This window comes from Sus scrofa, chromosome 16 (assembly GCF_000003025.6).
Source record: "Sus scrofa isolate TJ Tabasco breed Duroc chromosome 16, Sscrofa11.1, whole genome shotgun sequence".
NCBI lineage: Eukaryota > Metazoa > Chordata > Mammalia > Artiodactyla > Suidae > Sus > Sus scrofa.
This window is the reverse complement of record NC_010458.4, coordinates 4,153,191-4,177,289: the sequence shown is the minus strand read 5'-3', so window position 1 is coordinate 4,177,289 and position 24,099 is coordinate 4,153,191. Positions and strand designations below refer to the sequence as shown.

At 44.4% G+C, this 24,099-nt stretch overlaps 1 protein-coding gene across 1 annotated transcript in view; it reads left to right on the top strand.

Annotated features, from left to right (window-relative positions):
- ANKH (ANKH inorganic pyrophosphate transport regulator) overlaps window positions 1–24,099 on the top strand; it is a 175,492-nt gene that overhangs the window by 93,784 nt on the left and 57,609 nt on the right. Inside the window, exons 2-4 of the mRNA XM_003359727.5 lie at window positions 1,646–1,862; window positions 14,229–14,347; window positions 18,124–18,207. Coding sequence (XP_003359775.2) covers window positions 1,646–1,862; window positions 14,229–14,347; window positions 18,124–18,207 — 420 coding nt within the window. The remainder of the gene's footprint in view (window positions 1–1,645; window positions 1,863–14,228; window positions 14,348–18,123; window positions 18,208–24,099) is intronic.

Sequence of the window (24,099 nt, the reverse complement as noted above, 5' to 3'; positions counted from 1 at the left end):
AATCTGACTAGTAACCATGAGGTTGTGGGTTCAATCCCTGGCCCTGCTCAGTGGGTGAAGGATCCAGCGTTGCTGTGAGATGTGGTATCCAGATGAGGCTCGGTCCTCTGTTGCTGTGGCTTTGGCTGTGGCTGGCAGCTGTAGCTCTGATTCAACCCCTAGGAACCTCCATATGCTGTGGATGTGGCCCTAAAAACCAAAAAAAAAAAAAAAAGATATAAATGAACTTATTTACAAAAGAGAAACAGACTCACAGACATAGAAAACAAGCTTAACGGTTGCCAAAGGAAAAGCAGAGAAGAACAAATTAGAGGAGTTTGGGATTAACATATACATGCTACTGTATATAAAATAAACAACAAGGTCCTACTGTGATGTCACTGTACTGTGTGTAAGTGATTTCTGAATCACTTTGCACCTGAAACTAACACAACATTATAAATCATCTATACCTCAATTAAAAATAAAAAGCAAAAAGTATATGACTATACAGAAATCTGACTCTCCTGGCCTGTCAGTTGCCTTTTCCTAAAGACAGAGGCAATGTTTTGGCAACCTTTTATTTATTTTTACTTTTTTATTTTTTGTCTTTTTAGAGCCGCATCTGAGGCCTATGGAGGTTCCCAGGCTAGGGATCTATTCGGAGCCGTAGCCGCTGGCCTGCGCCACAGCCACAGCAATGTGGGATCAGAGCCAAGTCTGCGACCTACACACAGCTCACGGCAACACCGGGTCCTTAACCCACTGAGCAAGGCCAGGGATCAAACCCACCACCTCATGGTTCCTAGTCAAATTCGTTTCCACTGCACCGCCAGGGGAACTCCTGGCAACCTTTAAAAATAAAGTTCTCACCTGGACGTCTGTTTCCACCATCTCTAGTCTAGTTTTATTTCTCTAGTAGGCGGGAAATTTAGTTTGGAAATGCCCTCCTGACAAGATCACCGGTACTTCAGAGAGTCCCTCATGTAGGATGGTTAAAACAGAATAGTTGGAGTTCCCGTTGTGGTTCAGTGGGTTAAAAACCTGACATAGTGTCCCTGAGGATGTGGGTTCAATCCCTGGCCTCGCTCAGTGGGTTAAGGATCCAGCGTTGCTGTGAGCTGTGGTGTAGGTAGCAGATGCAGCTGGGATCTGGCATTGCTGTGGCTGTGGTGTGGGCTCTGAAGGATACATACATAACACATCCACAAGATTTCACACACACACACACACCTTCCTTAAAGGAAAAAAAGAAACCATTACCCACTGCATATAGTGTTTGACCCATTTCCAGAATGCCTGTTGCTATTATGTAGATTCAACCTACAAAAAAAATTTAACATGTTAAGCTTTTAACCAACTTCTTAGAATTATCTCCTTTCCTGATATTCACATAAAACGCTGGTTGTTTGTTGTTGTTGGTTTTTTTTTCTATTACTTTCATCCCAGCAGACAGGTAGCTCCCCCACCAGCAGATATTTCAAACTGAAGTTAATAGGGATGAAAATGAAAACTAATAACCTTTATCAAATTATAGTGCGATTTACCTTATAAGCTGCTTAGCGTTTCTATAGAAACACAATCTGCTGAGTTTTATTGCAGAAGTGTGACTCCCTGAAGACGAGATGACTTTTCTAATGCATTTGTGGGTTTCTTCCCGCCACAGGCCTTGAACCGGGGCATCGCTGCTGTCAAGGAAGATGCAGTGGAGATGCTGGCCAGCTACGGGCTGGCGTACTCCCTCATGAAGTTCTTCACGGGGCCCATGAGTGACTTCAAGAATGTGGGCCTGGTGTTTGTGAACAGCAAGCGGGACAGGACCAAAGCTGTCCTGTGCATGGTGGTGGCCGGCGCCGTTGCCGCTGTCTTCCACACCCTAATAGGTAAGGCTGTGGGCCCTCCCCTGAGGATCTAGCTTCTGTAATTCCTTTTTTCCCCTTGATGTATTTACATGCCTTTTTTTGTCATCAGTGAATTCGCCCATAATTATTAAATAAATGTCTCCTGAAAATTTCAAGGGATAGAAGGATTGGAGTTTATGCTCCTAGATCAAGGAAAAAAAAAAAGTCTTTTCTCTGGGAAGCTGAAGTTTTATATCTCTGATTCCCAAACCCCATGTCAGAAAGGGATCAGTTCCATGAAGAGGTGAGGGGATCTAAGACTGGCATTCAGTAAGGTCAAAAAAATGTCAGGTGCTTTGGTGAGAGACAGGCCTTACTGTATAGACTCACTTAACCTTTTTTTTTTTTTTTTTTTTTTGTCTTTTTAGGACCGCACCTATGGCATATGGAAGTCAAATCGGCCACGGCCATGTCTGCCACCTACGCCATAGCTCACAGCAACACCAGATCCTTAACCCACTGAGCGAGGCCAGGGATTGAACCCGCATCCTCATGGATACTAGTTGGGTTCATTACCCCTGAGCCACAACAGGAACTCCTCACTTAATCTTAAGAATAAAAACAGAATGGTTGTTAGGATGAAGGCTTATCAGCAGTTAAGGGCAGATTGTTTTACATATTAAAATGAACTCATTTTAGGGCTTCATGCTTCTATTTTAGACTAGACTAAATACTCTTGGTGTAATATTCTTTCCATTAAACACCAAGAAAATTGTATCACGAAGTAACTGGCCTACAGTGTCACCAGGAGAAGGCTCCATCCTTTAGAGCTGGATTTCTACTTCTGCTGCCTTCTTGGTGGTGATGAAAACCCCAAGGGCTTGATTTCAGAACCCTTTGGCTTTAAAACAGCTCAGTTTACTTGGCATAAAAATTGAATGGCACACCTACTGAACCAGTTACATAAAGCCTGTGAACGACATTTCACAAAGCCATTGTGTGCTTTCAAATTGTCATTGGTTGTATAAGAACCATGAGTGTCCACGGTGAATGAGAGCCAAGAGATTAACCTAAAGCGTTCACAGTGTACTCAGGTGTCAACTGATATTTACTCATGTAATTGCGGATCCAAAAGTAAACGGACTGAGGCCTTTGTGGTTTTCCTTTTGATGTAGCATAGAATTTCATGCTAAGAATGGTGTGAACCAGTGGTTGCTCCTCATGGGCCAAATATCCAGTCAAAGTGTGGATGTGGGCTCAGAGCTTTATTTGGGCCCAGAGCTTCAGAGCATGGGATGGAAAAGAGATGCCTTTCTTTCTCTCAACTCACTCAACACTAACTTGTCGACTGAGTTTTGAAGAAAACTTCTGCAGCCAGATTTGATCTGGACCATTTTCAAAGGTGGTATGTGTGTTTGAGCAAATTCCACACGTGAAATGAGTAGGTCTAAATACATCTTTGCCTTATTTAGTTTTTGCTACTTACTTTCAAGTAAACCCAACATTCCCTGTTTTAGTCATACTTGAATGAGACTTTGGGACTAACAGCTAATTACTCATGGTCAGTAATTAAGGAAAAGTTGAGCATAGTGTTATTGACACTGTTGGGAGGAACATTTGGTCATTAAAAAAAAAAAAAGTCATTTTCCAAGTTAAATCCAAGTTTTTCCATTTTGAATTGGAATCATAAGATCTTAAATTTGGAGTTCCCTTTGTAGCTCAGGTCAAGGACCCGCTGTCTCTTTGAGGATGTGGGTCCAATCCCTGGCCTCACTCGGTGGGTTAAGGATACAGCATTGCCACAAGCTGTGCCACAGGCTGCAGGTACAGCTCTGATTCAACCCCTGGCCTGGGAACTTCCATATGCCACAGGTGTGGTGGTAAAAAGAAAAAAAAAATTTTTTTTAATTAAATCTTAAATTTGAACCACAACAGTTCTATACCCCAGATATATTTAACAATTGCTTTTATCACTGTGGATATTTTTATAATTATAGCTTTTTTCCCCTTCTACCAAAGAAATGCATTCTACAGTTACTAAGAAAGCATGTATTCATCCCTTTCAAAGACTTAAAACTCAAATTTTAATGATTTTCCCTCCTTGAGTCTGTTGGCCTCATTTCAATTTTCTGCCTAACTTTTTGATTCTTCTCTTGCCTCTTCTGTCTGCTGCCTCAGGCATCTCTGCTCACCTTCCTTCCTCCTCCTCCTTTTTCCGCTAATCTTGTTAAGCTTTTCTTTACTCAGATCTGGCCCATTCTTTGTTTCTCCTGACCTTGACCACAAGCTCCAGATGAGATGTTGCTCTGTTGGCATCCCCCACATCTTCCAACGTTATTTTCCCACCACCAATAAACATCCCCCCATTCAGTTTCTACTTTATGATATGTCACCTACACTGCATACTAAAGCCCATTTTCACGTCTTAATGCTGAAAACAGCTTACTTACATTTCGACTTCAATGGTCAGCTCTCAGATAACTAACTATGCTTGTGACAGGGGAACAGTGCAAATAAACCAAAAAAGTAAATATTCCAAATATATGAACTGAGAAGCCATTGTCTGTTCTGAGGCAGTCTTCCTAATTATATTTGCTTGGTCTAATAGTGAAATGAGTATATATTCCCTACAAAAACAGCTCCTGAGTAGGGCTTAGAGTAAGTACCAGAAGCCATATGTTACAAATTCAGCATGCTTAACTCAAGAGTGAAATAGGAACCAGGCTAATCTAGGCTTGAAACCTAATTTCTCTATATTATTTTGTTTGGGCAAAACTAGTCTAATTGCCTTAAACTTTCCTCATTAGGTGCTATTTCCCTCTCTCCTTTGTGAATTTTTTTCTTTTATCAAGACCTTCTAACTTCTCCATGATATTTATATTAGGACATGTGAGAGCATGAAGGAGGAGGAGGTTCTTTCTCTTAGGGGTTGGTTCTGAAAAGCTCATGGGGCAGGTCAGCTCTTTACCAGCTCTGAAAGCATGAGCTGTATTGCAGCACAACTCTTTCTAATTTCTCCCTTATCTTCAATGCAAAATGAGATTGAGAATCTGACCACATGCTCTACATTAACATTTTGCTATAGCCCCATAAGATTCCAAATGGTGACCCTTCTTGGCTATTACGTTTCTATTAATTCCATCAAACCTCAGGCTTGTGGTTTTAACACCATCACTGTGTTCTGTGGGTGTTTTTGTTTTGTTTTATTTTGTTTTCATTTAATGGCCAATCCTTGGTTTGCTTTTTCTTTCTTTCCTAATTGACCTGCTTACTCATTTTATTCTTTACAATATTAGTTGCTTTTCCCGGCAAGATGCCTTCTGTACATTTAATGAATATGTTCTTCTTTTTTTAAGAAATGGTCCAACATTAATAAAATTCATCCGTTTTCCCTTATGATGTTATTAATATGAATGTTACCTCTAAGGAGACACACCACTAGTATTAGTAGAGCTGGTGTTCTTGCTTCGAATTTCAGGGGCTTTGACTAAAGAGTAAGAATTGCCCCTGTTTAACTTGCTTTTAAAACAATCCAAGCCCCATCTATCAAAAAAAAAAAAAAAAAAAAAAGAACTTGTTGAAGAAATAGTATATACATGCCATTCAGGTCCTATTGATCAAAAGTTGCGTACAGAGGTGAGATCTGTATAAAAGATTTGGTGGCCAGATAATGCCCTTTTCCTCAAGGGGATGTAGTTGATAGGAAAGCAGGCACATTCAACGCCAAAAGCAAAAGCTATTTTCAGCCTGCGGACACTATTGAGAGATGGTGGAAGTAAACCAGAATCAAAGTGGGGGGAGCTGAAAACCACTCTCAGACTTGAAGACGCACAGGGACAGTAAGAAAGTAAGACACGGAGCTGTTGGGGAGGAAAAGCTGTGGGGTGCACACAGCAAACACATATCTACAAATCAGGGGAGAATAAAGCAAATGAGTTCAGTGTTGAATGTCACAGGTATGGGGGTGGATGCCCGATGCTAGGGTCGGGGCACGTAACCAGGTAAAGGGCGTTTGGAGCCCGAGACCATAGTAGAGCCCATTAAACAACACAGACAGCAAAAAGGGGAAGGTGGGGAGAACAGGGAAGGACAAAGTAGGAGGAGAACCAGCAGGAAAGACATTATGCTTTGAGTTCTACGTCTCTACCTGGGTCCCCTGGATAGCCTTTGCCACCAGTGGGCATTTTTTTGTGACGTCTCAAGGACAGCTATATTGAATAAAGCAGATTTATACTAGTCTTCATATGTTTAACACAGCTTTAACAACAAGAAAGATCTGTATGCTCTGCTTATTTACTGCTTTATAACCGCATGGTCTCTAAATAATTTTTTTATATTTAGAAAAGCTGAACGTATTCTGTCATTCTGCATAATCTCCTTATGCACTAGCGCCCTGGCTAGGTACTAAGATTTTTTTTTTTCAAATGTTGTGTATTCCATGGTGCCTCCAGTCATTGATGAAATCCCGATTCCCAGCATGATCTTGTCTAGCTCTGATTCATTTTCCAATCTGGATGTATGTCAGCATTTCAAACTTTTCAGTATCTACTGATAATCTACCAGTTGCTGAAAGATATTCTTCACTTTATTTATTTATTTATTTATTTATTTATTTATTTATTTATTTTTTATATTCTTCACTTTAGAAGGATTTTAAATGTGAATGTCTCCAGCTTTGGAAAACTCAGTGTCACGTTAGTTCTTTATCTTCACTAACCTGGTGTCACATCTGGGCAGCCTTTGACAGGTCACAGTAAGATGTTAGAGGCAGACTCAGGTCAGGGTGGACCAAAACCTCCTTTGTAGTGTCATCACTTACTGTGTTTGCCCCAATAAAGGACAGGACTTTCACTAGGTCCGTTTTAATGCATTTGCTGTAAACAATGTTCTTTGTGTTTCATATTCATTTTCCTCTCTCTCTCTCTTTTTTTTTTTTTTTTTTCTTTTTGGACCTAATTGATAAGCCAAGCATTCTCCCATCCTTGAGAGGTTGGCACATGGTTGTTGTGGATTTTCCCAGACATGGCTGGAGCGGATCCCACTGACCACACAGGTGCTTCCTCAGGAAAGTGTGGTGGAGATTGTGAGCAGAAGATGGCTCAAGAAAATGTACCCCAACCCCAAAACCTTATGCACTTTAGCCAACTGAGTAACCACTTGGAATTGTGTAGAACTGACAGACTTGAAATCTAGAAGATCCGCTGGCCAAAAAGTTGAGGTCCATTCTATGTGTACGTGTGGCCAGGCTCAGGATACCCTAATTGCAGAAGACTTGGAGTGTGGCTAGCTTTGTGTTCTTGGCCTTTGTTGGCCATCTGCCATTAAGTGTCCCTTTTTAAGCTAAATTGTACCCACTGCTCTTATCAGGGACTCATCTCTGAGACTACATTTTTTTCTTTTTCTTTTTCTTTTTGGGGCAACACATGCAGCATGTGTTAGTTCCTGAGCTAGGAGTTTGAGGCCTACACCACAGACTTAGCAACACCGGATCTGAGCCACATCTGTGACCCACACCACAGCTTGCAGCAATTCTGATCCTTAACCCACTGAGTGAGGCCAGGGATTGAACCCGCATCCTCACAGAGACAGCATCAGGTCCTTCACCCACTGAGCACAATGGGAGCTGAGACCCCATTTTTTTTTTTTATGATTTTTATTTTTTTCTGTTATAGCTGGTTTACAGTGTTCTGTCGATTTTCTGCTCTACAGCATGGTGGCCCAGTTACACATACATGTATAGATTCTTTTTTCTCACATTCCTCATGCTCCATCATAAGTGACCAGACATAGTTTCCAGTGCTACACAGCAGGATCTCATTGCTCATCCATTCCAAAGGCAATAGTCTGCATCTGTTAACCCCAAGCACCCCATCCATCCCACTCCTTCCCCCTTGGCAAGCACAAGTCTATTCTCCAAGTCCATGATTTTCTTTTCTGTGGAAAGGTTCATTTTGTAAACCTCAGGGCATGGGGTTTGCCACACGAGACCTTAATTTAGGCCAGGGGTCAGGTCAGCTATTATCCTATCTCTCTCCCTCTTTATCTGTAAAAGAGAAGAAAATTTGTGGGCCTTATATTTGGTTTCATTGGGGTCAGTGTTAATTTCACATGCACGGAAGTTAGTATTGCCTGAACTCCTAATTCCCATTGATGTAGAGACCACTGCTGGGAATTTTTTTATTTCTTTACACATTTATTCTCTGCAGTGATCGGTAAGGCCTCTTTCATGTTCCGAAGGGGCCTGGGCAGTCCGTGGAATTCAGAGGAACACAACTCGCAGGTTCCTGTGCTCCCACAGTGAGCAATTGAAGTAGTTTCTAGAGTGGTTCTGTTTGTTGGTCTCCCTACGTCGGCCAAGTTTTCTCTTATTCATGGACCATAAACCAGTCCTGTAAGGGGTAAATTGGTACAATATTATATAATTTAATCCAACAAAGGTGCTAGGAATGGACAGGCAGTTTCTGTATGGTCTCACAATGTATTGGCAACAAACCACCCCAATACTTAGTGACTCGTAACACAAGTGCCTCTGCTTGATCACCAGGCTGTGGGTTGGTGGGGTGGTTCTTTTGGACCTGGCTGTGCTTAGCCCTCTGTGGTCAGCTGAGAGTCAGGAGGAGGCTCCGCTGACTTTGGTGGGCTCACTGGAGGACCTTCAGTTGATGGTGGGCTTATCTAGATGGTCTGTGCTGAAATAGCTGAGCTCCCTTTCACATTACTTCTCGTCTTCCACCAGCCCGACCTTGTTTAAACAGCTGTGGCAGGAGTTCCCACTGTGGTGCAATGGGATCGGCGGCATCTTGGGAGCACTGGGACACAGGTTCAGTCCCTAACCCCTTAACTAGTGGGTTAAGGATCCAGCATTGCTCCAGCTGCAGCTTAGGTCACAACTGCGGCTTGGGTCTGATTCCTGGCCCAGGAACTCCATTTGCCGAGGGGTGACAAAAAAGAAAAAAAAAAAAAAAAGCAGCTGTGGCAGTACTTCAAGTGAGAGAGCGAGGCACCTGAGGTCTCTTGGGACAAGAGTCAGAATCGGCTCCCCATCACTGCCACTGCACTGACCAGGACAAATCATAGGCCAGCCCAGCCTGGAGGGGTAGGGAAATAGACCCCAACTTCTTAGAAGAGGAACCATAAAATCACATCACAAGGTAGGGATATAAGGAGAGAAGAATGGCAGACACTTTGGCCATCAGTCCACCCCAGTCATCTCTGTGGGGGATCATGGATTCATGCATTTATTCCATCGATATAGTCTGAACACTTACTACGTGGCAAACAGTGGGCTAGAATCCTGGGGTTTCAGACATAAGACATGCTCTCTAGAGAGAAGCTAAAATTATGAAATAAATTATTACAAAGCCCACTCTTACCAAGGCTTGATACCAATGAGATAGAATTTAAGTTCTTGTGTTAAAACTTCACATTTACTTTCCTTACTTCATGCATTGGGCTGATGACATCTCTCCAAGGCTTGGGCAATGTTTGCCCTTCCCATCTTCCTATCTTCCAGATAAATGTTGCATGGGTGCAAATGATAAATGAAACGAGTGGCTCATATATACTATATGTATCTCAGCCCTCATGCAGGCGACTCGCCTCTCCACAGCTGGGTTCGTTGGCACAGTACCACGTACACACACGTCTTTCAGCCGTATTTGCTGAAGTGATTTAAACATGGCCCAATCACCATACAAACACACACGCTTTGGAAACGAGCCATTGGAAACACAGGGGTGAAGCTACCTGCCCTGTGAAAAGCCTGGTGAACAGAACATGTGGATCAGTCAATAGAACTTGGGTGCCTTTTAAGCATGGGAACGAAGGCATTTGAATTACAACAAGGGGTTCTCGAATGGGCCTCTTGAAAATACACATATTATTCTTTTACTAAAGTGAGAGGAGGTCTTTTCCTTCAAGGCCCATAGGAAAATTATAGACAATGAAACTTTTTTTTTTTTTGGTCTTTTTGTCTTTTGTTGTTGTTATTGTTGCTATTACAATGAAACTTTTTTGATTGATATTAATATTTTGTGGCATTTTACAAGAGGTGCTGGCAATTTCTGGTTGAACAAATTTTGAGAACCCCTGATTCTGGAAAGAGTCCGTCCCTCTGGTGGGCTGAGGTCAGAGGAGCTAGGAACTTGAATGGTCCTTCCTGTTTCTTGTCTGGGTGGCTCACAGCTGTCCACCTGCACATGGGTCACGTCCACGTCCTGCGGCAGCCATACCATGAAATCCATTTACAGTGGGTTCAGAAGCCTTGCTTAATTTTTCTCTTTTCTGTTCTCCTTTTCATAAGGAATATAAGCTCTTTCAGAACAGTCTTGGTAAAGGCAGTTTATAGAAGATGAAGGTTACTAAACATTGTTAAGGCCGCGAGCCTGGTAATTATGGACTCCATGCAAAGCACTTTAAACAAATTACCCCCAGCCTATAGCTCTCGCCAGAAACAGCTTGGGGACGGGGGAGGGGAGGAGGTATTGAGTGAAAAACAGCTGCTGGGATTTTACTTTCCCAGCTCACAGGGTGGAAACAGCCATTGAGTTATAATCAGGCTCTCCTGCTGCATAGGGGAGGCGTGAAAGGAAGAAAAAAGGGAAGAAAAAGCTTCTTTCCTGGGCCTCCAAAGTTTTCCTCTAGTAGCTAAAAGAAAACAAGAAGTACAAAGAGGCAAAAGCATCGTTGGGGAGTTCCTGCTGTGGCTCAGTGGGTTAAGAACTTGACACTGTCTGCGAGGATTCGGGTTTGATCCCTGTCCTCGCTGTTGGGTCAAGGATCTGGTGTTACTCTGTCTGTGGCATAGGCTGGTAGCTGCAGCTCCAGTTCAGCTCCTAGCCTGGGAACTTCCATCTGTCACAGGTGCGGCCGTGAAAAGAGGGGGAAAAAGCATCCTTGGGCCTGTTGGCCACCAGGTTCCCTGGAACCTGGAGACCCAGGAGCTGCAGGCAGAACAAAGCAGGGGACTGAGGTGGGGGTGGGGAGGCACATCCTGGTAGCTCAGCACTCAGCCTTCCTTCAGCCCCTGCTCAACTTCAGGTGTTTGCTCTTCTTTGCCCTGCCTACAGGCACTGTTGCTGGTGTTTTAGTTAAAATATATGAGTAAGTTGGCATATGTAGGGATAGTCAGAGAAGTTAGAAGAACTTATTTGTACTGATCCCTGTACACTCAGGCTGCACCAGCACAATGCACGGCCTGTCCACAGCTACTCCAACTCACATGCCCCTTCTTTTTTTGCTTCCACCCCAGAATCTCACAGAAAAAGGATTCTCTCCTTTTCTCAGAAGCTGCCTTTATGAGTTATCTAGGGCTGTCCTGAAAAGCACCACAGACAGGGGCACTTGAACACAGATGTGTCATCTCAGAGGCTGGAGGCTGGAGGTGGTGGCAGGCTGGGTTCCATGTGAAGCCATGCGGGAGAATGTTCCAGGCTTCTCTCCAGCTCTCCGTGGTTTGCCATGTATGATGCTTCTTGGCTGGGCGAAGCATCTCCCCATCTCTGCCTCCATGTTCTCATGGTCTTCTCACGTGCCTCTGTATCTGTGTCCGAATGTTCTAAAAGAAGGACACCAGTCACGTCAGGCCGAGAGCCTGCTCTACTCCAGCGTGACCCCATCTGAACTAATTATACCTGCAGTGACCCTGTTGCCAAATCAGGCCACGTTCTGAGGTTCTGTGGGCCAGGACACAACACACGGATTGTGAAGGAGCCCAGGTTAAACTATACATCGCCCCCTGGAGCTCAGCCTTCCACCAGTTTTGAGGTCCCGGCTTTGACCATGCAATCAAGCGGAATGGACAGAGTCCTGAGATAGGAGCCAAGAAGTAGCATCATTTGGGATCATATAACTTTAGAAGTATTAAGAAAGGAGTAGGAAACCTGAAACTTTTCATAATAGTAAAGCTGTGAGATCAAGATGAGGAAGAAGTAAAGATTCTTCAATGGCACGAGAAACTTTGGTTTTTTAAAGCACACTAGAATTTTTGTCGTAATATTTCCTCCTTGTCAAGCCTCCCACCATCTTGAATTGAAGCTAAATTTAGGTAAATAAGCTTTGTGTTTAAATGAAAGCTCTAGAGGATTTGAGGAGTGTCCTGTGACACTAAAATATATCTTTGAACGAACTAAATGTTTCCAGTTTAAGAGATAAAAGTAACCTGCATTTTGTTTCCCCTGAAGTATTGAAGAAACAATAGGAGAAAACTGAGTTAGCCAAATTTTGTACCGTTTGGTGGTTTGTCTCTGTTCTTTACAGAAACTCCTCTCCAGAGGAGTTCCCACTTCGGCACAGTGGAAACGAATCTGACTAGTACCAATGAGGTTGCCGGTTCGACCCCTGGCCTTGCTTAGTGGGTTAAGGATCCAGTGTTGCCTCCAGCTGTGGTGTAGTTGGAAGACGCGGCCCTAAAAAACAGAAAGAAAGAAGTGTGAGAAGTGACAGAGAAATCCTGGGTTGTATTTTGGACTTGCCAGCTGGCATTTTTTGGGCTCTAACCTTTACCAGGGAATTTTAGCTGATGAGCTATTCATAGCCAGGCTCGTGCACTTGGCATGACATTGCTCTGCTTGCAAAGTGTGGCAGCCTTTACCATTGCCATCGGCCTCTGCAGGAGGGGCAAGGAGTGAGTAGGGTCAGGACCACAAATGTGCAGGTTGACAGCAGCCACAGTTTCCAAGTTTCAGCACCAACGCCAGCTGTGTGTAGGATACAGTCACACATTCAACCTGGCTTTGTGTTCCGTCAGTGGCTCTTCTGGACCCACTATGCTCCACACCTGACAACTGGGCTCACCTGGCAGCTCACCCTCTGGTTTCCACCTCTGCCCCCTACCCCCTGGCAGAACTTGAACTCTCTCTTCTGCATCTGCCTTCTCACCAGCCTCGTTCTCTGGATGTCTTAGCCACTCCAGCCCCTGCCCCTTGAAGTCACTGACTTGTCCCTCTCCCTCTGCTGGGGTTCCTATTTGTACATTTAAATATCTTTGATACCATCCAGAAAACCACACTTAATTCAGCATCCCCACAATTCCAGACTAATTCTCGACAAAGGATGGAAGAGTGTATGGTGATGTCACCCCCAAACTTTGAAATGGGGGAGGGATTCATATTATTTCATATGAAAGGAGACCCTCACTCCCTTCTGTCTCCTATCTGATTTCAAGCAGCTTCTGCTGTTGTCAGTACATGAATATTCATATTTATAAATGAGTGAACACTGCACAAACACTACAATTAGATCCTGTGTTAAGCGCTAGGAAAAACACAAAGATTATTGTTTTCCTATGTAGTCCAAACATGTATCAATGAGGTAGAAAATAGCTTAATATTTTAATTTTTACAAATAATCTCTCTCAAAGCATCTAGCTAATACTTTGGGAGGACCTTTCTCTTTCATCCTTTCTGTCTCTTTGGCACTTACACTTTCATTCAACCTGGACTGGTTAAGACCCATTGTGTCCCAGTCACACACTGGTCTCAAGTCCTCATGTTGGGGAGACTCAGAAAGCACCTAAAGAGAGTACTTTTCACTGGGCAGGACTATACCCGCAGTTACCCCCCTCCTCCCCAGTAAAACTAAACTAAAGGAATGACAAGAGGTTAAAAACTAGCTTTAAACTTGTTATTAAAAAGGCATGTTATGTTGAATCACTATGTTGTACACTTGGAACTAACATAGCACTGATGGTCAAATATAGTTAATAAAGAAGGGGAAGAAAGAAGGAAGGAAGGAAGGAGAGAGAGAGGGAGGGAAGGAAGGAAAGAGAAAGAAAAGGAAAGAAAGAGAAAGCAGGGAGGGAAGGGAGAAGGGAAAGGAGGGAAGGAAGGAAGCAAGAAGGAAAAGAAATATTTAGGTTTAGGAATTTTCTCTTAGCAAACAATTAAGAAGAATATGAAGAAACATTTAACTTCCAAGCTATTCATCCTTGTGTTTTACATTATAAAAATAATAGAAAAAACCCACGTGTATAATAATAGGAGATTAAGTGACCCTAAGTAAACCTAGAAAAAGGAATTCATTGCAACTATTCAAATGTAGAAGCCTACTATGGATAGATGTTCATAGTTTACAAAAGAGTATGTATATGTATGCTGAATAATATGCCTTGTATGTATAGACCACATTTTGTGTGATGCCATTTTACGTTAAAACACCCACACACAGCCCACCACACACACACCTGAAACAACAGGTGGTTAGAATCCAGAGTGTCGACTGTGACCCCTTCTGGATAGAGGATGAATGAGACTGTAGACCATCTTCTTTTTCCTCATCCGATTTTTCTATTTTTTTTTCTACCAACACCCAGATATTGTATTTTGAATTATTTTTAAACTTCTGAGATAAAAAGCTTATTGGGATAACTTTTTCTAAATATGGCCGTGCCTATTGTTTTACCTTTTGCAGCATATAGTGACCTAGGCTACTACATCATCAATAAGTTGCACCATGTGGATGAGTCAGTGGGGAATAAAACGAGAAGGGCCTTCCTGTATCTTGCTGCCTTCCCGTTTATGGATGCCATGGTGAGTAGAGAGCGCTAGCAAATTTAAAAAAAAAAATACGGTAAAAAATATATAACCTAAAATTTACTATGTTAACCATTTTGACTTTTTATTAAAGTATGGTTGATTTACAATGTTGTGCCAACGTCTGCTGTACAGCAAAGTGACCCTGTACCTTCCCTTTCTCATACTCTCTTCCATCCTCTTCTATCCCAAGAGACTGGAAAGAGTTCCCTGGGCTGTGCAGTAGGATCTCATTACTTATCTATTCTAAATGGAAGAGTTTGCATCTGTTAGCACCAACTGCCCATCCATCCCACTGCCTCCTCCCCCCACCCCTGGCAACCACAAGTCTGTTATGTCTGTGAGTCTGTTTCTGTTTTGCATTTAGGTTCACTCGTGCTGTAGTTTAGGTTACACATGTGAGTGATATCATATGTTAACCATTGCTCTGCATGTGGTTCAGGGGTGTGTAGCACATTCACACTGTTGTGAATCCTCAGAGCTCTTTTCATCTTGGGATACTGACTTTATTCCCATGAACCACTGACTCTCCATCCTCCCCTCCCCAGCCCTGGCACCTTGGAAGTGGAAATGGCCCCACTGTTTCCCCCAAAATGGGCAGCACACTTGACGCTGTCTTCACTGCCTCCGAGTGATTCTAACTGTGATGATGCACACAAAACATAAACTCACCATCTTAACTGTTTCCAAGTGCTCACTTCAGTGGCTTTAGGCGTGTTCACATCCTCTGGCTCCCATCACCCCACCCCCACCCTCAGCTCCCCATCCGCCCAGCTGAGACTCTTCCCCCTTGGACACCAGCCCCTGGCACCCACCACTCCCCTTCTGTCTGTATGAGCTTGACTGCTCTCAGCACCTCATGAGCAGAATCACACAGTATTTGTCTTTTTGTGTCATTTAACATACCGTCCTCAAGGTCTGTGTTGTATGTAGCCTGTGTCAGCATATCCTTCCTTTTGAAGGCTGAATAATATTCCTTGTATATATAGACTACATTTTGCTTATCCATTTATCCATCACTGGGCATTTGGGTTACTGCCACCTTTTGGCAATTATGAAAAACGCCTCTATGAACATGGATGGGCAAATATCTCTTGGGGTCCTTGGTTTAGTCCTTTTGAGTGTATACCCAGAAGAGGTATTATTGAATCATACAATAATTCTATTTTTATTTTTCTGAGGACCCATCATTCTGAACCACAGCAGCTGCACCATTTTACATCCCCACCAGCAGTGTACAAGAGTTCCAATTGACCACTGGCTTTTAACCAGTCTATCTGGTCAGTTTATTTTATGAGCATTATCTGTATGTGCCACACGTTCTGACTGGAGGCAAGAGAGCTCGTTGGAAAATTTGATTCAAATATAAATTCCTTTCTGATATATTCAGGATCAAAGGATCAGGATAGCTTTTTGATAAATTTACCACTCGTGTGGTATAAGCGCCCAGAGCTTTTTTAGAGTAAGACTCTCTTCAGTATACTGATAGGATTTTATTACTTTAATAAGCAGCTTTGCTGGATTAGCTAAGGGTCACTCGCTTCCATAGATTAAATTCTTTGTCATGATACTGAAGAGTTCTCAAGGGATGCTTTTTTCCTATTCATCTGTGTTACAGATACAAAACAGACTTAGCAAAAAAATTATATATATATGTTTGTATGTATATATATTTCCAACAGTGGCTAATGCTAGAAAATAAATCCTGTCTTTGGGCTCCATTTTAAATTACCTTGGAAGGAGACGATGTGTATAGGATTTCTTTTCACCACCCCTTTCCTCAAGTTATATATACATTAGACTGTAAGGTGAATGGATAGCCATACTAAGGTAAGGCAACAGCCCCAGATCCTGGGAGAAATGCAACTAGGCAAAAATGTATGTGGTCCCTCCTCTCAGATGTCATCAGAAGTCTTAGTTTGGGAGCTCCCTTCGTGGCTCAGTAGTTAACGAACCTGACTAGGATCCATGAGGATGTGGGCGTTGCCATGACCTGTGGTGTAGGTCACAGACGCTGCTCAGTTGCTGTGGCCATGGCTAGGCCTACAGCTGTAGCTCCGATTAGACCCCTAGCCTAGGAACTGCCATATGCCACAAGTGCAGCCCTGAACAAAACAAAACAAAAACAACTTAGGAGAAGTCTTAGTTTGGTCATGAGCATAGCCTCATTGAATCTGACAGCTTTCTACCTGTGTACATGGGAGCCTTAAATATTATACTCTTAGTTTTGACTAAAGGTTCTGATTTTCCATTGTCGTGACATCACTTTAGGTGGGGAATTTGGCCATTGAAACACTTCTCCCTGGATTTTCTTTTTTCTTCCTTCTCACCAGGTGTGTTTACTCTGGTCACCGACACAGACCCCCTACCCCCTCCCAGACCCACCCTCGCCCCCAAAAGAAAAGGCCAAGGGGTTGGAGTATGTAGAACCAGATTCCCCACGGTGCCCAGACTGGACTGAGGTGGCATCACAGGGCTTTCAAAGCAGTGAGAGAACTGAATGGAGTGACCTTTTCCATATCCTAGGAGAGTAAAAGCCCAGAGTCCATGGTTCTGCTCTAATACCTGCCCCCCCTGCCCCCCCAAGCTGTACTGGGACTTTGTAAACACACAGAAGAATTACAGGTATATGTGAGTTTAAGGATCTCACAGACTCTTTAGTGCCCTGTGTTCCACTCCTCTTCTGTATTTATTTGCCCCAAGAGTTTCCCAAATGCAGTCTAACACCAAAATGTTGTGATAGGCACCCTTTGCTTCTGTGTTTCATCTATCAACTCCCCCAACGACTTAGTAGTAAGGGACTGCTAATAAAAACCAAAATAGTATACATCACCTCCACACACACACACACACACACACACACACACACACACACACACACATCCTGTAGCATGGCCCTGGTGTATTAGTTGGAGAGAGAATACTTGAAAACCACAAAGCTTATCAGCCACATGGCTTTCAGTCAACAAAGATAGCCCACAAGCCGCAAATGTTATCTATGCTTTGTATTTCTTTTCACATTTGGCACCTTGGGACCTGAGTTGAGGAAGGAAGTAGATGTACAAGCTGCTATCTAAAGTCTTGACACAGACTGAGGGAATATGCCATTCTTATCTGATTGTGTTGCGCTCACATGAAATGTTATTTCTATGTCAGTTCAGGTCGGCTTTTACAGGTAAGAAGGATGATCCTTAAAGAGATCTTGCTTGGAACTTCAGACCCTCTCCAAACCCACCATCCCGTGGGCTTGTCAATGTCTGCAACTCCTGTTGGACCTTCTTCTTAATTGCCCTCAAAGGCACCAAGTGTCAGACCAGATGCTGCCCAAACTTGCAGAGAAGGAAATAGTAGAATGCTAATCAGTCCATGAGAGCCTGTAATGACTGTAGTAACTCAGAACCAATTCAGAGCCCTCACTGGAATGTGCTTCCTTTACGGAGAACGTAGCTGCTTTGTGATTCCCACTGCCCGTGGAGAGAGGGGTCGCCTTCTCCGTCCCTGGTATTCCTCCAACTTTGCTGCCAGGCACACTAGTCCACATGTAACTGGGTACCAGTAAATACTGGGCAGGCACTGGTTCTACTGAAAATTCTTCTGTGGCCACCAGGCTAAGTTATGGCCATTTTAATGAAGATTTGTCAAACTTGTGCTACCAAGGTTTGGGGGATGGATGGGTACAAAGTCTATTTCGGGAACACCCAGGAACTCATAACAACCAGAAATAACCTAATCTTGCAAGTGTATCTAATGCCCGATTCTTTCCTTTCTGGCAGGCCTGGACGCATGCTGGCATTCTCTTAAAACACAAATACAGTTTCCTGGTGGGATGTGCCTCAATCTCAGACGTCATAGCTCAGGTAAATATGGTCTGTGTGTCCATCAGGGCTGCTCAGAGCCCCTTTCTGGTGGTGGACAGAACCGCTGATGCCCCCTTTACATCAGCCACTCTGCAGGGCATCCCTATATAACTCAAATCCAATGTGGACTTTGATAATGCTTGTTCAATGAATGAGAAAATGAAACCTTCCATGATACAAGTACGTAGGATCTTGCACGAAGGGGATTTGTAGGAATTTAAGTTTATTATCAGGGGTTTTGACCTTATTATTAGGGAGCTTGCATGTGAAATGAGTCTAAAGCCACAATTGGTAGGTGGTCACAGGTCACTGGGCACTTGGCTGGGTGAACACATGGGCCTCTGTGTTGCCAAGTCACTGGGTTTTGGTTTCCAGAGAGCACACCTAGGAATTATTCTCTTTTTTTTTTTCTTTTTTCTTTTAATAGCTGCAGCTGCGGCATATGGAAGTTCATGGGCCAGGGGTCAAATCCAAGCCGCAGCTTTGTCCTCCGCCAAAGCTATGGCAACACTGGATCTGAGCCGCATCTGCAAGCTACGCTGAGGCTTATGGCAATGCTGGATCCTTAACCCACAGGTCAAGGTCAGGGATCCAACCCATATCCTCGTGGATACTAGTCGGGTCCTTAACCCATTGAACCACAATGGGAACTCCTTGGGAATTATTTCTAAATGCTGCTGCCACCTGCGGCTGCCACTCTGTCATTCCCCCACGTTTGGAAGGAACCATGAAGTTAGTTCTGAGAGGAAGACCTACCTTATACTTTCTCTTCTGTCTGGCTCCCCGGAGTCTGGCCCCAGGCCTGGTTTCCATTCTCCTTCGTTTATTCTTCCACCAAGGATACCTCATGGAAAATTTCAGCAGAAAATTAGACTTAGTTCCTGTAGCCTCAAGTTAGACTTAGTTCCCACAATCAGGGGTTGGGAGGATGATTTCTTTATAGAGGAGGAGGTTGGACTGATTTGAAGCTCCCTTCCCAGGGCTCAGGGCCATCCTGTGACCGTGTGCACGCATTTCTTCCTGGTTTTTCCCTGTTGCACCTGTTAGTCTTTCGGCCACCTTTTTGAAATAACCTGCTTTTAACTGCTAGCACCTCCCTAAAGGCCAAGGGTTAAATTTCCAAATTAATTGCGTTTACTCCATGGATAACTATTAAAAGTAATTTAAATTAATTTCTGCTGGAGTTCCCATTGCAGCTCAGCAGGTTAAGGACCCAACATAGTGTCTGTGAGGATACAGGTTCAATTCTGGCCTCGCTCAGTGAGTTAATGACCCCATGTTGCTGTGGCTGTGGCACAGGCTGGCAGCTGCAGCCCCAATGCAACCCCTCGGCCGGGAACTTCCATGTGCCATGGGTGTGGCCATAAAAAGAAAATTAATTAATTAATTAATTAATTTCTGCTAACACTGTGTGTGTGAGAGCAAGTGTGTGTATGTACACATGCATACACATACACATGTCTGAATTTTAGCTAACATCATTCTTTGATATGTCTTTGTTAATTTTCTTTTATTAGAGATTTTTTTTTTCCTGGTCTTGTCATTCATCCTCTGGAGAATGAACTAAACTGCCTTATTCACTCTAATCATTTAATTTGAAATTAAGGAAATCCTTCTCATTTTCAGCGTTAGCATCAGCAGCTCAATGAGCATTTGTAGATGTGTTATATTAAAAGCAGAAGGACCAAAAAAAATGTTGTCTTTGTCTAAGATAAACGTAGTAAGCATCCAAGGGTGGAGGAAAAAATCATGTCCCTGAAAAATGCTTTACCAGTACGCCCACAGCCACTTCCCTTCTGCATTTTAAACCTGGTCCTGGCCTCTGTCTACTGGAAGGGTGCAAAAGTTCAGAATAAACATATCTGGTTCGTAGGAGTGATGGAAGTTGGATTCATACACCATCTGGCCTCAGGCTATTTCTGATGATGTAGTTTTTTTGGTAGGTTTTGGGGTTTTTTTTTTTTGTCTTTTTTTTTTTTTTTTTTTGCCTTTTCTAGGGCCGTACCTGCGGCATATGGAGGTTCCCGGTCTAAATCGGAGCTGTAGCCACCGGCCTACACCAGAGCCACAGCAACGCGGGATCTGAGCCACGTCTGCAACCTACACCACAGCTCACGGCAACACCAGATCCTTAACCCACTGAGCAAGGCCAGGGATCGAACCCGAAACCTCGTGGTTCCTAGTTGGATTCATTAACCACTGCGTCACCACGGGAACTCCATTTTTTTAGGATCACACCTGCAGCATGTGGAGGTTCCCAGGCTAGGGGGCTAATCAGAGCTACAGCTGCTGGCCTACCTCAGAGCCACAGCAGTGTGGGATCCTTAACCCACTGATCGAGGCCAGGGATCAAACCCGAAACCTCATGGTTCCTGGTCAGATTTGTTTCTGCTGCACCATGATGGGAACTCCTGAAGTAGTTATTTTAAACCTTGAGTTCCTCCCACTATTTAGTTGGTGAAATAAATTCAATTTTTTTCTTAAAGTCTTTCACCCCACCCCCACCCCAGCTTCATTCCTCCCGTTACTTGAAAGCATTTGTCAATTAGCAAAGATGGTGATGAATAAATAGATCCTAGGCACAGTTCTTTGAAAGATCACCTTGGCATAGACAGATAGGGAGTGATCGCCAATGATACAATGAAAATAGTTTATCGTGCCTTGAATTTCAGTGGCAACTCCCTTTTAAAAAAAATAATTTACTAAGCTAATTGATTTCACATCATAATACAAATGAAAAAACACTCTTGGTTGGGTTCTAACATGGTGTGCTTTCTGTGTCACCATCGTTGTTATGGTCATATGATGTTTTTGTTTTCCTTCACGATCACCAGGACTTTTATAGCTTGCTCATTATCAAAATGAGAATTCTCCTGGGGTCGTTGGATCGCACTGGGACCCCTTGTCCTTTTCCCTTTCCTCTGTCATCAGCTCTTGTCTTGGGAAGTCAGCTGAGGTCCCCAGGATGGGATCCCTAGATCCCAGTTAAGTAATCTGGCTGCACTACTGTAACCCCTCCTTGTCTCCTGCCTTCCATTCCAGCCTTCTGGCAAGATCCCAGTCCAGAACCACCCAATGGCATGCATCTTGCACCACTTGCACCCTGGTAGCAAGTGCTCCTGCAAAAAGTGGGACAAACCAACCAAACGATAAACTCCTAATCTCATCACTCACCTCAGCTAACATTAGTAACCATGTCAGAGGGTCTCCACCCCCTTCACTGTCCCCAGCAGGTGACCTCATTTCTCACCTCGCCGAGAAATTCTTTTTCTGGCCACCAGACCTACAAGACTTCCTTCAGACCCTTGCATTGTCTCTGTTTCATCCCCTGGCCCCCACTATGGGGAAGAAGGTTCCCTCCTCTGCCCAAGGCCACTTTTCCCACCTGTGCCTGTCCTGCCCTTTCTCAGGAACCTTATCTACCAGTTATCAGTGATTCCTTCTCTCTCCCCTGGACCATTTCTCTTGCCCTGGAAACAGGCTCACATATCTGCCATCTTGATACAGCAACAACACCCAGCTTTTTCTGGCTCCCACGGACCTCTTCAGCGTCAATACCCTCTCTCTTTACTGCTTCACAGTCCAATCTTTCAGAAGAGTGGTTTCCTCTCATGGTCTCCATCTTTTCACTTCTCTGTCCTCCTTCTACCTACTCCAGGCTGACTCCACACCCATCCGTCCACCCACACAGGTCTTACCAATGACCTCCTGCCCTTGAATCCAGCGGACGGTTTCCGTCGACTTAGTGGGCGTCTCAGCAGCACTTCACTCTGCTGACTCCTCCCCCTTCCATGAAACACCGCTCTCCACTGGCTCTCCCTCCACCACATCCTGGTTTCTCTTCTATTTCTGACAGCCCCGCTCATCTATTGGTGTGTAAATGTTGAAGTTCCTCAAACCCGTCTCTCCTCACTGTGTATGCCATGCATGAAGACTCTACTGCATGCCCTCCATTTATGCCGTCTGTGACGTGATCGATCATCACCAAGGAAATATTTGCAGCCAAGCCCTCTCCTCTAAACTCTAGACAAAGTATCTAAATGTCTCTGGGATAATTGCACTCAGATCCTTCAGAGGCATCTTCAGCTTCCATTCATAATTTTCATGATCTTGATGACTGCGTTTTTCAGTGAATCGGGGACACTGCCATCGGCTCAGAAACCTGGGAACTACCCTAGGTGCATTCCTCTCCATTAGCATCTTTTATAAACTCTTTTTTTTTTTTTTTTTGGTCTTTTTAGGGCCGCATCTGCGGCATGTGGAGGTTCCCAGGCTAGGGGTCTAATCGGAGCTGTAGCTGCCAGCCTCCACCACAGCCACAGCAATGCCAGATCCGAGCGGCGTCTGCAACCTACACCACAGCTCACAAAAACGCCAGATCCTTAACCCACTGAGCGAGGCCGGGAATCGAACCTGCAACCTCATAGTTCCCAGTTGGATTCGTTTCTGCTTCGCCATGGCGGGAACTCCCTCTTTTATAAATTTTTAATCCTGGATGTTTCTTTGTCTTCCCTCTTCTCCACATCTCTGCTGCCTTGCCCTGGTCTGAGAAATTCTCCCACCTGGACTCCAAAATGCCTCCTAACTCGGGTCTGCCCGGGTCTCCTCACTTCCCTACTGCGTCCACGGTGAAATTCTGGCCACCTCACCCCTGCCTGCTTTAAAATTACCTCCTGGTGTTCTTGAGAGAAAAAGCCAAAATCCTGATCATGGCCTCCAGCCCTGCTTCCCCCCAACCCAGCGCCGTCACCCTCCTCTGTCCCTTTACTCTTTGCCCTCCAGCCATGGGGTCTCACTTCCAGACCTCGATGTGGCTGAGCACCCCGCCCTGGGGTCTTCGCCTGGATCCTCCTGCCCAGAAGGAAATGCCCTGCCTTGGCTCTCCCACAACCTCCGACTCCTGCCACCTCCTGCCCAGGCTCTGGCTCTCGGCTCAGATGCACCCACGTGGGTTGCCCTCCCCACCCACAGCCCAGCTCTCCCAGCATTGCCGCCCTCCTTCCTTCACGGGCCCTTCACAGGTTGTCAGTGGCTGCTCACTGGCATCACTGCTGATCACACATCTACCTTCCCTGCTAGACTGTCGGCCCCAGAACAGTCTGAGGCAGTCTCATCTATCATCGAATCCCCAGCACCCAGGACGGGGCCAGCACGCATCAGGCTCTCGATAGGAAAAATCCACACCCCTGAGACAGTAGGTTCCCCTCAGAAAATAATCCGACAAAGTTTTGATGGCTTTATCAGATTCGAACATCTCAATTCTGGATTGAAATGCAAAAGGCTCATGTGTTTATTTAAATTGATAATTGATATAAGATCTGCGATAAGTCTGGACCACAGGGCATAGAGTTCTTAACACGGGAGAGGCTAATAAAGTCCTTTTTTTTTTTTTTTTTTTTTGTCTTTTTGCCATTTCTTGGGCCGCTCCCGAGGCATATGGAGGTTCCCAGGCTAGGGGTTGAATCGGAGCTGTAGCCGCCAGCCTACGCCAGAGCAACAGCAATGCAGGATCCGAGCCGAGTCTGCGACCTACACCACAGCTCACGGCAACGCCAGATCCTTAACCCACTGAGCAAGGCCAGAGACCGAACCCATGACCTTATGGTTCCTGGTCGGATTCTTTAACCACTGAGCCACGACGGGAACTCTGACGAAGTCTTCACTTTGGCCTTGAATTGCTACCGACCAAATGCCTCCATCCCACTCTTGCCCACTCTGCTCCTCAGGCCACTGTCTTGTCATCTCCTTCACGTCCAGATCCTCCTCCTTGATCCTGCTCATCTTACATGGCCATCCTGACTGCTGGGACCCTTCCTGGACTTGGCAAAGCAGGGATTGATCTTCATGGACTCATTTTCCCACCAGTGGGGTCTGGGAAGCCAAGGATTCTAG